Genomic DNA, 13,789 nt, shown 5'->3' with positions numbered 1-13,789 from the left:
TGTCGCAGCGCATCACGCACCTTCGAGCCAAATTTTAAAAATTCGTCGCAATGGGAGATAATTACGTGGATTCGAAGAAAACGTGATATAAATTTGAGATATGAATATTGCTACAGATATGTCATTCACCATAATTAGTTGCGTGTTTCCGCATGTTAAGGAATGAGAAGAGTATGTGTGCCGAAGGTTATTTTGCAGACCATACAAAGCAGCACTTCGGAAATGGAGTCCATTCATATTAAAAAAAAAAGAAAATGTAGTCTTATACTGCTATATCAGGATTTTTCTTCATTACGACATTTGCGTATCAGTATTTCATTTAAATTAATGTTACTGGATTTCCACGCTCTAGCTTGCGATTTAATTCAATCATGTCAATGAACCCACTTTAATCTAGTGGTTGGAATGTATTAGTGTGCGCTTGTGGAGAGAAAGTGTCTCTAAATGTTGTTGCTATTTAATGAGTTTTTGTTAAAACCATTTACACTAATCGTCAGTCGTTTCTTAATCATTCCGTTGTTCAAAAATAGAAGAAAATTAATCAAAGTACCCATTAATGTCAAATCTATTAACTGCCATGCGTACCTACTCGCAATCTGGTTGAAACGATATAGTGCTTCCGAATCCAACACTCTGAAATTTTTTACTATTTTTACGTACTGTGTATCTTGGCCTCGTCATTCCTTAAAACATAACGAGAATTAGGAACTTACAGAATATGAATATCGACCAACAGTCCATTAACATATTCTCGTCATATTTTGAGCGGATAGTGAGGTCAAGATACAGTGCTACGTTTCACGTGCAAATATACTGTTTGATAATATGCGCAACGATCTCTTTTCTGGCGAATTGTTCAGACTTCTTTGTTTTCTATTGTCTACTTCGACATCCGTAAGTGACAAACTGAGGAACCATTTGCATTTCAGAAGTGCGTGGAACGCTTTCATTGCACGAAAGGAAGAAAGTAACTAATGCATTTATAGGCTAACGTGCAACAACGTAACTTAATGCAAACTACGTTGCGTGTAATAAATCTGCCGGTAAAAGTCAAAGAATGGACTCCAAGACATGTACGCCTACTTATTAATATGTGCACCATCAGCCAGTATTGCTTAGGTAACAGGAACGTAAACGGATGAATCCGCAGATGACAGCTCTACTCCGTTCTCATGTCTGAAGTAACAGTACTACGTTCACCAGGCATGTACAAAACAGACAGCCTCTCGGGTTACAGCTGTAAATGTTAGGACTACGTATTTTTAGTAAGATTACTCTTCCAGGCTCTAAAAAAATTAAAGCAGTTGTGGACCAACAAAGAATCTCGTTTATCGTCCTTATCCGGATCTGTGTTTGTATATACAGCGCTGTCTCTGTACTTTCCGTAGACGCAGCTGCTCCTTGAAAGGAAGTGGGACTGACCCATGGTGGGGTCACTACGATTACTCCAACTCTTCCAACTCTTCTGTACTGAGAGGGCCAGCAGTCGTTTCTGTTCTGAAGGAGACAGCGCCACCGATCTTCATCATCGTAAGTAAAAGTCAGCCTCGCGAAATGGCAGTACTGTTACATACTAAAACATTATCAAGCAATGAAACCGATGGAATTGAGATGTTTGCGTCAATAGAATATGGTAACAGTTTTCAGAATACATTCTAATTGCAATATCGTCTTCTTCCATGTGACATTCTGATCCTAATGTCTTTCCCACTTTTACGCATCTTGATAACTTCATATATAAACATTCCGCTTGCGTGTGTTTGTGCTCGCAAAACTTGAAAGGTAGTTAGTCGATTCACCTAAAATTTTAACACAATGTTGTGTTTGAATACGTGTGTGTTTTTGTACACTTGCTTTTTGTATTAGTAAGTATGTAATGTATAAAGGGGAAACATTGTCACCAAAAGTATAGAAAAATTCTTAACCGCTTTACTCCAGATTTTTACACGATACTCTAATGAACATATGAACGTAGGTTATACTTTTTGTGCATATAATAAATACAAATGTACTCAGTAGATAAAAGGTACTTTATTTGCGGATGAAACTACGCTTCGAACATGACGTGTTCTTCGTCTCAAAGCCACGTGATTTCTACAGTTACGAAATCTGAAAGGTACTCCGGTGTTGGCAGAATGTTGTAAATACTGAGGTAGAATATATTATTGATGTTTAGTATTTTATCCATCTTCAGAAACTGTAGTCGCATACATTGAAATAATGACCCCCAGTTGTATAAAAAAAATTTTATTTCCTTAACAGGCACTTAGAGCCCTTCTTGAGAAGATTACAACTCCCACATGATTTACGAGTGTCAACAATTAAGATGCACGCAGCATATTTCTGAACCACTTGAACGTAGCTGTATGCTGTAGGCATCATACTGTTGACACTTGTAAATAATGAGGTTGCTATAACCTTTTGGAGGAGGGCACTTAGTGCCTGTAACCGGTTAAGGAAACAAAATTTCTTTTATGCAACTCATTGCCGATTATTTCGTCATACATTACTGATGGCTTAAGTCTCGATTATGTGTATTTGTTATGTTTGTTGTATAGAAAAACGCTACGAACTTATGCGACAACACAATATTACAGCATAAGAGCAATTAAAAAGACCTCAGTTTTGATGTGATGTTTATATCTATGAAAAATTAATTTATATTGCACAGCGTACGGAATATATTATATCTTCATTAACGCTTTCCACTACCGAGTATAGAAAAAATTCGTTTGACACAAAAAACTTTCAACATCATTCTAAAGTATGCTGCACGGAAATGGCGAGAGCGTCGCACAGCCGAGTTACTTTGACAAACTATCAAGCTTACGCTTGCAGGACGCAATTACTATCACAGTATTGCACAGTGTTAAAGAGTGATGCCACCTTAATCAAGTTACGGAATGTTACATGTAAGATTAATAACTTAGTAAGGTGAACGAGCCTGTAAGCATATATGCTAACCTTCGCTAATCCAACATAACAATTATCCAACAAATTCGAGTGCAGGAACACCGCAAACGATTTTTGTAAATTTATCCTTTTGTCGATGTTCTCATAATAATTGTTTTGAGGATATCTTTTATTTTGATAGCTGCATTTGTGAATTTTCACTTCAGACGCGATCTCAGATTTCTTTATGTTTTAAATACGATGTACAATAACGTAAATCCTGTTATCTACGAGATTTGCAGTGTCATAGTCCATTGGGGGAGTAAGATGTTGTAGCTGTAGTAGTGTTATTGATCTTGGTACAATTTGTACTACGGTATTGTACACGACATGTTATTAAAGTTACAAAACAAAAAGTAATTCACATGAACGTCATTAACGGTCTACTTTCACAAGATTGGCACTCTTAGCTGTCCGTGACCTTATAGGGCAATTATCCCATTATTTGTCTGAAGTAATTTTGCAAATCGCGTAAAGCTAGAATCAGAAAGTTCCGGTGGTGTTAGAGTCTCCATACACACGAACACGAGACCCATCCGCTTGAAACATAGCAAGCTAGAATCAGAAAGTTCCGGTGGTATTAGAGCCTCCATAGAACCGAACAAGAGACCCATCCGCTTGAAACATAGCAAAATTCTTCGGTTTGTCCCGGGTGAACAACAGTGTCTCGCATATACATTACTGCAAAAAAGTCTTTTCGTAACGTAGGTAGCTAATGTTAGACTGTACATTCATTTCTTATCAATAGTCACTGCACTCGACATATAGAATTTATTTCTCAACTCCAATCACTGCACACAACATACACACACTATATCAGCTGTCAACATGTCCATAATTATGATGTTGATTTCTCCTTTTGATGTTGATCTTTACAAAGCTTAGCTTCCCATTTGCTTGCCTGAAAAATTGAATCTGCATTCCTTCATAACGAAAGAGATATTTATCTCAGAAAGAGAACTAGGCATTAGTATTATCAGCGCTACATGTAGGGATTTTCAGATAACAACATCTAGTACATTAGCAACATATTATATTAATAGTGTACTACATTAATGACAATAGGCCTACCACATGCGATTTTTGAGAATGATTTCTGAACCAGCGAAACGGGATAATGGTCTGTGTTTGACATCACACTCTTAAATTTAGCTTTGTGTCCGGTTAAATGGTATTTTCTCTAATAAACTTGCATGCGGTACTAAACTTCCAGTTGTATGAATGTGTATAAACAGCGATTAAACATAACCATGATCCTTATAATACTATGGTACTATATGTAGAGGAACCTACGAGAACACGGCCACTGCCACAACCGAATTTCCCAGCAACTTCTGAAGAAACGGCGGTCCAAGTTTTCGACGTGATTTAGACGATTTTTACGACACAAAAACTTCAGCTGTATTGGTGGCGCAGTGGATACCGCCACGGTCTCTCAGTTTTGCGGCCTGCTTTCTCAACCGAATTATGTTTCTATTTGCCTTATTTTGTTTTCTTTTATTTTTTATTTATTTACCTATGTCTGGAGAATGATATTAAACGAATGTTTCCTATCAAGTTAGGGGATAAAAGGACGTCATATTAATCGTAAAATTACACCTACGTTTTGCGATAAATATCATACATTATTTGTTTCCTGTACATATGGAATTTTCAGAGTTGTAATCTTTTTAAATTTTCATATTCTTATATTTCAGTCTTATATCAGGTCTTATATTAACACCTTTAGCTCTACTTTACTCTTCTCTTTGTTCTTGAGGACTATTTGGTGCATTATTGTGGATGATAGCGATCGCAGAAACACCCGACACACAGAAATTCCAACCTGTCGACCATCGTACGACGGCAGGTTTGACAGAATAATATTTTTTGGTAGGAATCTCACTTGGGAAGGAAGATTTCACATATTTGACAATGATTTGACAACCAACAATGCATACCAGATAACTTTATCTAAAACTGGCGCTTACAATTAATTAAGAATTAATTAAGACTTACGATACACAATAGGAATTTCGCCGAAAAAATTTTCAAATAATTTTCTCATCGATTATTGGTCCTTTTTTAAAATACTATTAGTAGACGCCTAAGTGCAAAGTTCTACACTCCTAGACACATTTACAGCACTGATATTTGAAATTAAATGGTACGAACATTAATTACTATTACTTTATGAAAAAATATTCAACTACATATCACCAAATTTCAGTTTGTTTTACTGCTGCCCTGTTTGGGTCACATACCGTATGTGCTTACGCAACCGAAATTCATGTGAACAACATATTCTAACATAATACGAGCAGCCAAGAAAAAGAAGGAAAATTAAGGTTTAACGTAACGTCGATGACGTTGTTATTTGATTTAAGAGAAAGACGGTGAAGCAAATTCGGCCGTGTCTCTACAATAAATCATTGGTTTTAGGTAAATCTGGATATCTGGACGTGGTACTAAAGTCCGCGGTCTTACGAGTGCACCTCTCCACTCGGCAACAATACCTCTAATTATTTTAAAAAAGTGTATCTATCGTATATTTTGTGGCAGGGTAGCAAATCTGCATGAGAAAGATGGAATGACATAAATATTTTGCAGATCTTGACAGCTGCGGTCAAGGGGTAGAGTGTCTGACTAGCAATAAAATGTCCTGCTTCCTCATCACTGCTTACATTCTGTATTGAAATCATGACCATGGGCAGCCCTGTGAAAGAGGGCGAGGAGTAGACAGAGTTTAAGGGCCTTGTCTTGCCCATGGGGTGGGAAATGTCCCTAACAGGCGAAAGAATTAGCTATGCTCAGCGACATAAGGAGGCAGGAGGCTATGGAAACCATTGCATTAAAGACATATTCGGTGAGGTGCCAAAACACATGGAGTAGCGAAGTGCACACATACAGATGGTGGTACTATCGAGTACACAAGGTAAAAAAGGGCAGTGCATTGGCAGAGCTGTCATTTGTAAGTAGGTGATTCATGTGAAAAGCCTTCCGATGTGATTATGGCTTTACGTCGAGAATTAAGACTTTGAACGCGCAGTGGTATTTGGAGTTAGATGAATGGGACATTCCATTTCGCATATCGTTAAGGAATTCAGTATTCCAAGACCTACAGTGTCAAGAGTGTGCCAAGAATACCAAATTTCAGGCATTAGCCCACACCTCCGACAACCCACCGCATTCGCTTAGCGGCCGATAGCAGCGGCGTTTGCGTAGGTTTTTCACTGCTAACAGACAAGCAAAAGTCCGTGAAATATCCGTAGGAACCAGTGTGGAACGTACAACAAACGCATCCATTAGGACAATGGTGCGAAATATGGCGTTAATGGGCTAAGGCAGCAGCGATATCGCCCGGAGCGCTTCTCCAGGGCTCTACCCTAGACAACTGGACAGTCGTAGCCTGGTCAAATGAGTTTCTATTTTAGTTGGTAAGAAAGGATGGTAGGGTTCGAATGTGGCACGGAGCCAACGAAGCCATTGTCCAAAGTAGTCAACAACGCACTGTGTAAGCTGGTGGTGGCTCCATATTGGTGAGGGCTGTGTTTACGTGGAACTGACTGGGTCCTCTGTTCTAGCTCAACCTATCAATGATTGGAAATGGTTATGTCGGTGACCTGGAGACCCTTTGCACTCATTCATAGACTTCATGTTCCCAAACTAGGATGACATCGCGCCATATCGACGGGCCACAGTAGTTCGCTGTTGGGTAATTTGAGCGAATGATTTGGCCACAGAGATCGCCCAGCATGAAACATAATCGAGAGTCCACAACGTGCAGAAAAACCTGCGCTGGCAACACTTTCTCAATTATGGACGGCTGAAGAGGCAGCGTGGCTGCGTATTCCTGCAGGGAACGTATTGAGTCGATGCCACGTTGTGTTCCCGCACTACGGCGAGTAAAAGGACGTCGGACGCGTTATTAGGAGGTATTCCGTGACTTTTGTCACCCCAGTGTAATGTGTGTCCACAGGATATGTGGATTTCGAGTGATCTTTGGTAGTGTAAAGGAAGAGAGTTTTTGGAAACAAACACTCTTTGTCAATGCGGACAGTTATTCATATTGTAACTTCCACAACGTAACCGTAGCCTTGTAGCTTGTGATTGAAGGACCATAAATATCCAAAAGCTATTCTGTCGTAACGACTGATTTCTAAATTAAGAGAAACAACCACCGTTTGAAGGACTGTATACACAAATTCTTATGCGTTCATGTGAGGAGAAATAGCAAACTTTGTAATAAAAATTTGATAGAGAAACCATGCAGATTTATCCAACCTATCTAAATCTAGTGGCTTAGAAACGGAAACGAATTATTAATGTTTACATTGGTCTTGTTTTTGAGCTTAACCTGTAGTCAGTCTTTTCTGCCCATTCTACCGCCCTTTCTTATAGACCGCTTCCTACGCCTTTGCGGTGTACGAATGGATAAAAACTAGCAAATTGCGAAATAATTCATGTGAAGTGATGGTTTAATTGGACTTATTAGATATTTCGAGCACAAAAAAATGGTTCAAATGGCCCTGAGCTCCATGGGACTTAACTTCTGAGGTCATCAGTCCCCTAGAACTTAGAACTACTTAAACCTAACTAACCTAAGACATCACACATATCCATGCCCGAGGCAGGATTCGAACCTGCGACCGTAGCGGTCGCGCGGTTCCAGACTGTAGCGCCTAGAACCGCTCCGCCACACTGGCCGGCTTTAGGGCACAGAATTGCGGTTAAAATACTGCGAGGGTATAAGCGGTGAACACTAGTTCGAAAGAAGAAGCTTCAAACTCTATTCTAGAAATTCAGATTGGTGTTTCCGTTATTTCCTTATACAAACAAGTGTTAATACCAGCATTGTTCCTTTGGAAAGGTGCGGACAAATTGCTGCTGCCTTATACGCATTGTTTGCTTGAGTTCCGCTTAAATGAACCTAGCATCACTCGATTGATACCCCAATCTTCTTACCCAGAGTAATCATAGCAATGTCGACGCATTTTCCCTAACGCGTAAGCAAAGGGGGGGGGGGGGGGGGGCGGAGACGCTATGCTTGCCCAAGATAAAAAAAAAACCTAAAGAACCCAAATTTCATGAAATGTGTTTCTATAACTAGGATACAGAACCTGAAAATGTCATTTAGTACAGTGATAACAACACCACCCAGTTTTTCCCAGTGTTTCACCGAGTGGTGGAACACATTTTGACCACCACAAAAAGTTTAAAAAACTATTAATTTCGTTAATTGTCGTTGATTTTCATTTACAGCATACTTTTTAATGCTGTGTACGGTGTGTTCGCCCCGTTCTGTGCTTCTAGGTCTTGTAGAGAGGAGTGAATACATAATACTTTGAATATGAATCCATTTCCGGAAACGTACCGTTTCCGGTTTATAGAGGTTTCAGTTGAGATGTGTCACGCGTCCACGGCTGCTGAGGGAAAGAGAAAAGTCTCAGAGTTGCTTGTGGTGGTATGCAATAGTGTAGATAGGATAACGCGTACTACGTCAGACGATCATCTGATGTCTGCCTACAGAATTTACTTTACGAGACTCTGTAGAGGCAGAGGAAGATCTGCTAGAATGAGTTCTTGCCAATGCACTAGTAACTGATGACACGTGGTTCCTGTTCAAAATATTATTTACTCACTCCCCTTCACAATTACCTAGAACTTTGTAACGGAAATTTTCCAACATCCTGCAGACGTCTAAGAAGGCTCCGGAAGTATGAGTATGCCATATCTTGTGAAAAGTCACATTCACTATTGACACTTAAATTTTTTGGTTACGTTTTACTGAAAAAAAATTAGCGAATCGATAAAAGAAATCATTAAAAATAATAAATATTTCGGTTTGCTGTCGATTCTGATAAAAACAACACTACCACTGAACTATTGATAGTAACTCACTCTCTGCCCCTCTTTCTTACTCATAACGAATCCTACTCTCGTTATACCATTTTCTGCTACTGCTGATATTACCCTGCAGTCATCTTATCAGAAATACTTGTCTTCTTTCCATTTCACTTCAGTGACCCCTACTTCATCTAGATTGAGCCTTTGCATTTCCCTTCTCAAATTTTCTGGTTTTCCTACCACGTTCAAGATTCTGACATTCCACGCCCAGACTCGTAGAATCTTATCCTTTCGTTGGTTATTCAATTTTTTTCTGAAGGTCATCTCCCTATTGCCAGTCCTCTATGGGGGACTACTCCGCAATCTTTTGCCAATGGAGAAATCTTCACGACAGTTTTTTTAATTATAGGCCACATGTCCTGTGGATACACGTTCTGTGTCTTTAATGCCGTGGTTTCCATTGCCTTCTGCATCCTCATGTCGTTGATCATTATTGATTCTTCCTCCATTAGCGGTAGTTTCTCAGCCCAAGGGCAAAGGAGTGTCCTGAACCTCTGTCCACTCCTCCGACCTCTTTGACAAAACGAGGGTCATGTCTTATGTCGGAAGCCTTCGACCGCCAGTGCTGATTATTAACCGAAAAGTAAACCCTAGTGGGTTTCGAACCCGGGACCAAGGACATTTTGATAACTAATCAAACATGCTACCCCCAGACCACGGGTGAGTAGCCGCATGAGTTTAAACCCACTCTCCAACACCACTAAATTGTGATCTGAATGTATATCCGCTTCAGAGTACGCCTTACAGTCCAGTATATGGTTTCGAAATCTCAGCCTGACCCCGATGTTATCTTACTGAAATCCTCCTGTATCTACCGTCCTTTCCCAAATATACTTCCTCCGCTTGCGACTCTTGAACAGAGTATTCGCTATTACTTGCTGAAACTTATTGCAGAACGCAATTAGTCTTCCTCCGCTCTCATTCCTAGTACCAAATCCGTTTTCTCCAGTAATCCTTTCTTCTACTTCTTCCCCAACAACCGCATTCCAATTCCCCATGAATATTAGATATTAATATGCAGTTATGTACTGAATTACCCATGCAGTATCGTCGTATACGTTCTCTAACTCATCTTCGGCTTGCACTGTCAGCATGGGTTGGGTTGGGTTGTTTGGGGGAAGAGACAAAACAGCGAGGTCATCGGTCTCATCGGGTTAGGTAAGAACGGGGAAGAAAGTCTGCCGTACCTTTTCAAAGGATCCATCCCGGAATTTTTATGGAGCGATTTAGGGAAATCACGTAAAATGCAAATCAGGAATGCCGGACGCGGGATTGAACCGTCGTCCTCTCGAATGCGAGCTGTCAGCATGTATACATGAAATATCGTTTTTGATATTGGTTACGTCAAGCAAATAATTAAGGACGTAGGTTACAAGTGCTACTCTGAGATGAAAAGGTTAGCACAGGAAAGGAATTCGTGGCGGGCCGCATCAAACCAGTCAGTAGACTGATGACCAAAAAAAAAAAAAAAAAAAACCAAAGTCACACCTCTGGGATGTCACTTGACACTTGCTATGTGTACTATTAGGGGTTGGAGCAAGGGGGGGGGGGGATCAGTGAACGCCAGGGTATTATCTGTTTTACTCTGGTGGCTTATTGGAAGGCAACTCTGGCATGAAACTGGTAGGAAACAGCGTACTGGCAGGTTGCCTGTGCCACTACTTAGTGATTGGTAGGCAGCTTTCGTGGTGATTGGTAGACAATAACAAATCGGCAGCTTGTATAATGTGCAGTGTTTCCCTGTGTGGAAGCGTTAACGCCACCATTTATGCTATTAAATTCGGGACGAGTGGTGCTGCTGGCCGGTGAACGCATGCGGTCACCCGGGATGGAATCGCTGGCAGCCAGGCCGTAGGTAACATGAAGCCATCCTTAATGGTTACGCTTTTGGGGTATCTGAATATTTGAGGAACCTCCCTTATTTTTCGCTGCTGCATCCATGGCTGCAGATCAAGCACTTGAGGTTGGTGGAACGGTGGTCTGGTGGTGTTCAGCTACAGCTGCACTACGCCGGGTAAAAGGAGGTCCGACACGATATTACGAAGGGTCATGAATTTTGTCACTTCACTGTATATATTACCAAGACTGGTAATAATACCTACCACGAACAACACTTAATGATGTGCTCTGGTGGCAATTCAACATATCACGTAGAATTACGACCCTTTACACGCCCGATGAAGGAGAGTATGTGTACAAAGTTACATTGACATCCGTCCATGAAATCTGGATGATTTACGTACTTTGTCGGGTTTTGTGCATTCGAATCGACTTCTGTACCTTGCCAAGTCTTCCTAATCGTGTTCTGTCTGTTTTTCCAGAGGTCAGTATGGTCTGGGAATGCACTTGGCAGCTTCTGCTGACACTCTTCATTGTGGCATCGCCTCGAGAGCTCCTCGCAGACGACTGTGTGTCGTCCTCTGCAAGCAGTGTTAGCCTCTCTGCGAGCAGCTTCCGCAACCTTACGGGTCACTGGATAACCAAGGTGGGTGTACACTCGCCGGCTGCTAACACTACCCTCACACTAGCGAAACTCATCAGTTGTCTGGTCTGTTACAGGCGGCTCTCATCCGCAAAAGTAGAAGAGACGTCAGTGATCTGCTGGCTGAGGAAAGGCCGTTGCATTACGACATCGAGGTTACCCGTCAAGGTTGTGGTGACGACGAAACCCTGACGACGTTTTTCAGTGTTGTAGGTCAGTACGTAACATCACGAAAGGAGCTTTCGACTTCCAGCAAATTTTTATTTTAGTTAAGTGTAGTTTCGCCTCTGAGTACCAATGAAGGAAGAAAACCTTGGTTCTATCAGAATGAAAGAAATTTCTTCTCTGTTTTCTCCTGTTGCTTTAATCTTCGCGAATTAGGCTCTGTAGCGAAGAATGTCTGTGCTACTCATTGATGTTGTTGGTTTTCCCCTCCTTCCATGGTCATCAGAGTGTTGTTCGCACACTTTGCTTGTGTGTATTTGAACTCGCATTCAGGAGGAGGGCGATTCAAACCTCCTTCCATCCAGCCAGTTTTAGGTTTTCCGCCCCTTCTCTCAGTCGTCTGAGGAAAATTCCGGGATAGTTTCGTAAGAAAGGCCTCGCCGCTTTCCTCCATTCTATCCCAGAATCAGAGTTTCTACGCCATCTCTCATGACCTCTACGACGAATGATTGTTATAACGATTCTTTCTTCCTTCTAAAAGCTTCATATAAGAAATAAAAAAATCGAAAGAACAAAAGTAATCAGTGTAGGGATATGAAATTTCTGCATTATATTTTCCTAAGTAACATATTCAAGTGATTAACATCGCAAGATCACAGATTAATGGAAACCCGAGATAAGATACTGCAAATGTGAAATGCTGGTACATTAATAAACGGTATAGACACCCGAATTATGAATACAGACATGCGAACGTGCCTGCATCGTGTTGTACAGGTGCCGAATGTCAGTTTGTGGGATGAACATCAATGTGTGTTTCAGTAGCTAGGCTAATACAGGAACGTATAATGCTGTTGTTCATGACGGTAATGTTGTCTACTGGTGACGTTTCATATGTGTTAAATTGGAAACAGGTCTATTGATCGAGCAGGCCAAGGCAAGATGTCGACACTCTGAAGAGCATGTTTGGCTGCAACAGCGTTATGTGGACCAGCGTTGTCCTGTAGCAAAACAGCCCCTGGAATGCCGTTCATGAAGGGCAGAACAGAAGGCCGAATCACCAAACTGACGTCAGGATGCGTGGAAGAACCGCGAGATTGCTCCTGCTGTCATACGAAATCGTACCTCAGACCATAAATCCACACGTAGGCCCATGTGTCTCGAACGCAGACGGGATGGTTGCATACCGTCAACTGACCTCCTTCATACCAACACACAGTCATCACTGCCTTCGAGGCAGAACAAGCTTTCATCAGAAAGCACTACAGGCCTCCAACCTTCCCTCCACTGAGCTCTCGCTTTACGCTACTGAAGTCACTGGGGTCAGTGGAACGCATAATACTGGTGTCTCGCTCGAGCTGTCCATGGAGTAACCGGTTTGTAACAGTTCGTTGTGTCACAGTGGTGCCACATGCTGCTCACATTACTGCTGTAGATGCATTATGATGCATGCAGTACGATGCACCAGAGGCATACACTGGACACGACGTTCTTCCCTGTCAGTAGTGCCACGTGGCCGTCTGTAGCGCAGTCCTCCTGCGATCATACATTCTCGTGACCACCGCTGCCACCGATCAGGTACATACAGTGGCTACATTATTGCCAAGTCTTTCTTCAGTATCGCAGAAGCAACATCCATCTTCTCGTAGCCCTATTACACGACATCTTTCAAACTCAACGAAGTGCTGACAATGACGTCTTTGTCGTCTACAAGGGAGTGGTGGCTAACATCAATTCACCACGTCCAGTCTCATAGGTAACTAACGCTCGAGAGGTGTAGAAACACACCTACCAACTTCCGTTTATGTCACGCTACTCCTTTCTGGTTGTAACCTCCCAAAAGAAAAAATAATTATAATATTCACATTTAGTGTAACCTCCCCACAGAAAAATCTCCTTTAAGTTCCCAATAGAAAAATTTCTTTCCAATAATAAAATTTCAACTTTTAATGTGATCTTGCATTAAAGAGTGACTGCATATCGAGATTCATAAGTTTTGACGCCAGCAGCGCTGCGTCATGGCCCTGTGAAAGCATCCTTAGTAAACTGAAAAATTCTTACCTCACAATGATGTCGCCAGATAAAGCTATCTATATATTTGCTTCTATGAGAAATTTTTGGCGCAGCCCAGTGCAATGCTGGCCAACAGATTTTCATTTGTAGGAAAACAACTGATTTTCTTTTGCTTAATCAACATGAGTAAGCACACGAAAAATTCGTAAAATCTTTAAACTCAGATAAATGACTGCAAAAGTTTTCTTCAGAACAAAAGTTATTATTCAAACATTTCTGCAAGGAATTACA

General features: G+C 41.2%; 1 protein-coding gene across 1 annotated transcript in view; it reads left to right on the top strand.

The window, feature by feature from the left end:
* The first annotated feature begins 1,393 nt into the window (after positions 1 to 1,393).
* LOC124595888 (hemolymph lipopolysaccharide-binding protein-like) overlaps positions 1,394 to 13,789 on the top strand; it is a 34,038-nt gene continuing 21,642 nt past the window's right edge. The window contains exons 1-3 of the mRNA XM_047134796.1: positions 1,394 to 1,530; positions 11,160 to 11,323; positions 11,398 to 11,533. Of these exons, the coding sequence (XP_046990752.1) occupies positions 1,425 to 1,530; positions 11,160 to 11,323; positions 11,398 to 11,533 (406 nt within the window). The 5' untranslated portion in view covers positions 1,394 to 1,424. The remainder of the gene's footprint in view (positions 1,531 to 11,159; positions 11,324 to 11,397; positions 11,534 to 13,789) is intronic.

Source organism: Schistocerca americana, chromosome 2, assembly GCF_021461395.2.
Source record: "Schistocerca americana isolate TAMUIC-IGC-003095 chromosome 2, iqSchAmer2.1, whole genome shotgun sequence".
Lineage (NCBI taxonomy): Eukaryota > Metazoa > Arthropoda > Insecta > Orthoptera > Acrididae > Schistocerca > Schistocerca americana.
The sequence above is the reverse complement of the archived record's forward strand: the minus strand, read 5'-3'. Positions and strand labels throughout refer to the sequence as shown.